The sequence below is a fragment of the Podarcis gaigeae genome (assembly GCF_964106915.1).
Source record: "Podarcis gaigeae genome assembly, chromosome: 12".
In the NCBI taxonomy this organism is placed as follows: domain Eukaryota; kingdom Metazoa; phylum Chordata; class Lepidosauria; order Squamata; family Lacertidae; genus Podarcis; species Podarcis gaigeae.
Window position 1 is genome coordinate 11724584 of NC_139688.1, and position 6000 is coordinate 11730583.

Below are 6000 nucleotides of genomic sequence, written 5' to 3' on the forward strand. Positions count from 1 at the left end.
TCCACTGAGAGCATATTACCATAACCATCAATTTAGAAATTGCCTTTGATACAATCGTCTCAAGGCAATGTATAACAAAAACATAAAAAACACAAAATAAGCAGTCACAAGCAAAAACCAAATTATCCAGCTGGGAAAGCCTGTCTGAACAAAAAAGTATTCAATTGTTTAGGAAAGTGCAGATAGTGGACACCTGCCATATCTCAACAAGAATGCAAAACAGGGGCATCCACACTGAAAGCTCTGCTTAGTTACTGAGATCTTTGTAACTTGCAGGAAAAACTTTCCTGCATACTGCAGAGATCTACTGGGTCTATAAAGGAAAAGGCAGTCTCTCAAATAAGCTAGTCCTGAGCTATACACAGCCTTATATATTAACACCTTGAACTTGGCCTGGTAGCAGCCTGGCAGCCTGTGCAAATTCTATAAGCAGAGTGTTACATGCTGGTTTGCCCCCACAAGCAACCTAGCCATCATGTTCTGCACCAGCTGCAGCTTCCAGACCAACCCCAAGGTTAGCCCCACACTGACTGCATTGCAGTGTTCTAACCATTAGCTTACCAACACACAGGCAACTGTATCACAATTTTTTAAAAACACTGAAGTACACCAACATCCCACTTGGCATTTGCATCACCTGTGCCTCATGACTGACAACAGCTATGTAAATAGATTCATGGAATATGATTTCCTCTATAAAATGTGGGCAAGGATCACAAGCATTTTCTCAAAGCAGGTTGGAAAGCATACTGGAATGGGTAAAGAAACAAAATAGCTTTATAAATTGGCCTAATTATTTGTTCTTAAAAAGAAAGAGGCTGGAAACTAGGCAATAACTGTCCACAAATCAGTAATAAAGTTTAAACTTGGTTCCAAAGATAGTGGATTTTGGTCTGTTGTGTGGTCCCTGTTAGAAGCTCTGATGATCACAGATCAGCAAAGCAGCTTGCTTGTCCCATGTGGCTTTCACAAGCCATGGGCGGGGATCCGGCAAGCTGCATGAACAAGCATCTACCAATACTTTTCCTTTTAAAACATTTATTCATACTGCCATAGCATAGCTCCTTGAGAAGTTCCTGATTTGTGGAGTAGCTTGTCAGGTAGCACATGGGACTGGTTTTGGAATGGTTGTTTCAGAAATCCTCCTACAATATATGTTCCACTTGATTCCCATTCATGATGGAGATAGGCCGAAATCACATCTAATTAGAGACTAATGAGGTGTCATCAATAACATAAGCATAATGTACACACACTCTCTATTTTTTTCATATCTCATGTTAGTCAATAATGGGATGCAGGCAAAGCCTTTGAAGTTGAATCCAGTCAAGACCTGCCAACCATCATTGCCTCAGTCTTGTAACCTGGAGGGATATGCTTACCAGCTATTGATGGGGTTTATCCTCCCATCATCACTATAGCCTAGGGATTCTCTTCAACCACTGCATCTGGAACTGGTAGCAGTGACCAGGAGCTTTTTCCACCAGCCTCTTCTGGAAAGAAGGCTGCTAGGCTTGTTGTCAGAATCAAACTAGTCTGCTGTCATTCATAAATATCAAGACTGGAGTTCCATAAATTTAAACTTAATTTAAGTCCACTGTGTAGGGACCATGTCATTTATGCATTCTGGTGGCTGCAGCTGGTGCACAGCAAAGAAACCTGTCTATAAAATGAGAGGAACACATTCCATCAGTGCTCCACCATATGAGCTATATTTACCAGTACATACCATTACAGAGGGACACGGGTGGCGCTGTGGTCTAAACCACAAAGCATAGGACTTGCCGATCAGAAGGTCGGCGGTTCGAATCCCCGCAATGGGGTGAGCTCCCATTGCTTGGTCCCTGCTCCTGCCAACCTAGCAGTTCAAAAGCATGTTAAAAGTGCAAGTAGATAAATAGGTTATCTTCCCGGCGGGAAGATAAACGGCATTTCCGTTCGCTGCTCTGGTTCGCTTAGTCATGCTGGCCACATGACCTGGAAGCTGTACGCCGGCTCCCTCGGCCAGTAAAGCAAGATGAGCGCTGCAACCCCAGAGTCGGCCACGACAGGGCCTAATGGTCAGGGGTCCCTTTACCTTTACCTACCATTACAGAAACAATCCATGATACTGGCATTGATCAATACGGCACAAAATAGTTTGGAGACTACATACTTTAAACACCATCTCCTTCCCTCAGTGTTGCAGTCTGCCACAAGCAGAATCCCTATAGTATGTTCTGTGTGAGATGTACAATAAACAAAAGTAAACAAAGATATCTAAGGTTGGGGAACAACTGTACAACTTCTCTTTGAAAACTGCCAAGTCTCCATGCTCACAATTTCCCCCAAGGCAAGGTAATTCGGACGAATGTATGGTAGCCACAAATAAGCAGGGATTTCTCTTGTTATCCATTTGTTTATGTGTATTTCATACACATTTTAGTGTAAAGCAGCACTCCAAAAACAGAAACCTGTCAAATGAATTCCCCAGTACAGCACCTTCCCATGTTCTCTTCTATACACAGTGTATGTGCAGACTATTTTGCAACCATAGAAAAATATAGAAATCGCTTTTGCATCACAACCTTACTTCCTAGTCAATTAAAAAAACAACCTTAAAAACAACCTTAATTTTTTTAAAAAAAATGTTAAGAACAGGTCAAGTACATATCTGTAGCTGCACACTATTACTTCTGAAAGCCATCTAATGGCAAGGCCTTCATGCTAGTTTTTACACCAAGTATAGCTAATAGGTAATAGAGGTGTCTTCAATAACTGATGGTACTATGCCTCCTGGATACATTGCCATGGATGAAAAAGCTGGTGAGTTGTTTCTCCTCACTTCCTTAATTTTTCTCTTCCAACTGCACATGAAAATATCACATTTCTGAATTTTGCCTGAAAATTTAAAGGATTGCTTTTATTGAGCAATCAAATAAAAAGGAGGAATGAGTTGGTATCAGCATAAAGCAAATGCAATAAAAACAGCAGTGTCAACTTTAGCTATACATTATCCAGTCAAGGCCCACATGCGTGGGGTTTCCCATATCCCTTTGATTATTATTTTTTTAAAAATCAAGTATCTGAACTGTTGAAAGCAAAGCATAGTGTCTGTTTTGCTTTGAGGTGGAAAGTAATATTCTAAAAGTTAGCTACTACCCATAACCCCCTTTCTTTTCCATTTAACTGGAGGCAGAAGAACTGTGTGCTTCAAAGACCAGTACAGAATTATAGCATGTACATTATATGAGTCCATATTAATTATTACAAAGAGCATAGATGCTTAGTCTCAAAGTACTCCCAAACCTCAGTACTAAATTAAGTATGTTAATTTTTGAATGATGCTTTCTATGTAAAAGAAAGCCAAAACTACCTGCATCTCCGGTGTCAGATTCAGCAAAGGACAACATAATGCTCCTTGTTTTCATTAATACTCAAGTACTCAGAGCCATAAAACGAGACACTAATTTAATTTCTTCACATTAACTGTCAGGATGCTAACAAACAGAAAGATGGCAGTAGCAAGAGACAAAGCCAAAACACCACAATCTTCCCCCAGCCACTCTCCTGTTGTTGTGCATACCCCTGGCTGTGGCTTTTGACAGCTCCTAGGGAGGAGCTTCCCATTACACAATCACCATCCTAAGATTGATAGACGTGCTGCCTGTATGCAGCGAGAGAGTGAGAAGAAATTTGTTTTCAAAAGTAATCCTGTTATGGCAAAACCGGACTTTAAAAAACAGGTTTAAAAAACAAAACAAAAGGAAAAACAAACCCCACTATATTGCAGTGTGTGTCTGTGTGGCCAAGAGAAGCATAGGTCGAGTAAGCTAGAAGAGAAAAGACCTGGTGAGAGAAACTAATCTCAAAAGAAGAGAGGAAGAACAAAATTAAAAATAGAAAGAGTAGGATAATAAAGGAGAGAGAGAGAGAAGAAAAAGAGGAGAGCGATTCTAAGCATGAAACCTGGGGCAGGAGAACAACAAAAAGAAATTAAAAGTAAGGGAAATAATGGGAATAGCAGGACGGTGACAAAACAGGGGGGTGGGGAAGAGAAAGAAAGAAGGAAGTAGGAGAGGAAGGTAAGCCAAGCCAGGGCCTTTCTCAATATGGCACTGGGGCAGGGAGGAGTGAAAAAAGTATAAACAAAAGGAAAGGCAGAAGCAGGCGAGGAAGGGGAGGGGAGGCAAAGTGCAAAGGGGAGAGGATGGAGGAGGAAAAGAGGCCAGAGGTGGCCCTTCTCGACATGACAACTGGGTCAGGAAAGAGGAGGAGGGGGAGGAAGCCCCTTCCTGGAGCTGACAGCGCTCCTGCCCTGCCTCCCTTTTCTCTCTCCCCCTCTCCCTCTCGCCACCATCCCCTCACGCACTGAACTTACTTCTTCCTGACTCTCTGGAAAGGGGAAGCGCCATCTTTGCGAGGCCGGCCCCTAGGTCTTTTGTCTGTGGCGGCCGCCGCCGCCGCCGTGGGGGGAGCTCCCGGCTCGGGGAGTTGTGGCGGCGGCGGCGGAGGAGGAGGCGGCTGCTCGGCCGCCGGCGCCGGGCTCTGCTCCTCCGTTGACATCCTAGTCAGCAGGACGGGAGAGGAGGCACATGGAGGGCGAGGAGGGAGCTTGGGGGACGGGGGTGAGGAGGAGGAGGAGGAGGAGGAGGGCGGCGATCCCGACGCTCCTCCTGCTCCCGCCGCCGCCGCCGCTGTTCCCCTTCGTCGTCGTCGTCTTCTTCTTCTCCTGCTGCTGCTGCTTCTTCTCCGCCTCCTCCTCCTCTCTCCTACCTCCGCCTCGCATTGCTGGCCTCAGCCGCCGCGGACCAGCGCGCAGGTAGCGGCATGGGGAGGGCGAAGGGAGGAGGGCCCGCCTCAGCCCACACGCAACCAGACCCCTTTCCTCGCGGGGCGGAGGGGAGGGCCGGCGAGGTCGGCGCAGGAGGGGAGAGCGACCCGCGGCGACGACGCCACCAACCGCCGGCGCGCGCAGGGCAGGCCGGCTTCTCCCGCCGCCTCAGCTGAGGAGAATCTCTTCCCTCACGCGACGACGCCCGCTCTAGCCTCACACAAGGCCCCGTGAAGGGTGGCGGCCGCAGGCAACGAACGACTCCTTCTGCTGCTGCTGCTGCTGCCGAGGAGGAGGCAGCCTCCGCCGCCGCTTCATCGGACGTTGGCCCTATGCCCTTCCCCCGCCCCCGGGGGAAGGGGAGGAGGCGGAGGCCGACGCTGGGCGGGCGGGCGGAGGGCAGCTGAGAGGAAGTTTTGACAGCTCCTCCAGCTGCTGCTGAGGGAAGGGAACGTACAACTGGAAAGCGCCCGTGTGGTGGGGGGGGGGGTGTTGTGTGTCGGGGAAGGGAGGTGGGTCGCTCTAGGGTGTGCGCCGGCTTATTACAGGGCAACTCCTCTCCTCCGCCTTCCCTCGCTCTTTTCTTTCCTTTTCCCCTCAGGCGGGCCCGCGACGCCGCCAGCCAGGAAGTTTTACTTGAGGAGAGAGAGAAGAAACCGGGGGGAGGGGCGAAGGAGACAGTTTCTGAGGGAGGGTGTCGCGCGGCTGACGGGAGCAACACCCTCCTCCCTGAGGTGGCGACGGTGGTCGCTGCGCTACAGCCGCTGAGGCGCGCCAACAGCCCAGTTAGCAGCGACAGCCGCCGGCTCGAAACGCCGCGCTGTTGTTGTTGTTTTCCGCCCTCACAGGCGCAGCCACCTTCCGAGAAGAGGGAGGGAGGGGAAGGTGGCGGCGGCGACAATCGCTCGGCCTCTCTCGAACTCCCCGTCCTCCCCCTCCCCCTGCTCTAGGCAGGGCCCCCCACTGCGCCTGCCCAAGTCGCCCGCCCACCGGCCAGCCCTTTCCCTCTCAGCGCAGACATCTCATTCGACGCGCCGTCGCCGCCGCTGACCTCACGGGCGGCGCTGCTGCTGCTGCTGCTGTTGGCAGCGGCGAATGTCGTGGTGGCGGCGGCGGCGGCTGTGGCAAAAATGTGGAGCGCGGAGTCCAGGGACGGGATGAGTCTCTCTCGCTCGCTCTCGACTGAT

At 49.3% G+C, this 6000-nt stretch overlaps 1 protein-coding gene across 18 annotated transcripts in view; it reads right to left on the bottom strand.

Annotated features, from left to right (window-relative positions):
- The window catches only part of KMT2C (lysine methyltransferase 2C), a 151828-nt gene extending 146109 nt beyond the window's left edge, over nt 1–5719 (bottom strand). For 6 of the 18 annotated variants that reach the window (XM_083704419.1, XM_083704436.1, XM_083704420.1 and 3 more), the window contains exon 1: nt 4361–5457. In XM_083704419.1, the coding sequence (XP_083560545.1) occupies nt 4361–4545 (185 nt within the window). In that variant the 5' untranslated portion in view covers nt 4546–5457. Of the gene's footprint in view, nt 1–4360 lie in introns of all 18 variants that reach the window. The other 12 variants (XM_083704425.1, XM_083704427.1, XM_083704426.1 and 9 more) reach the window with 4 other exon arrangements.
- Nucleotides 5720–6000: the final 281 nt, after the last annotated feature.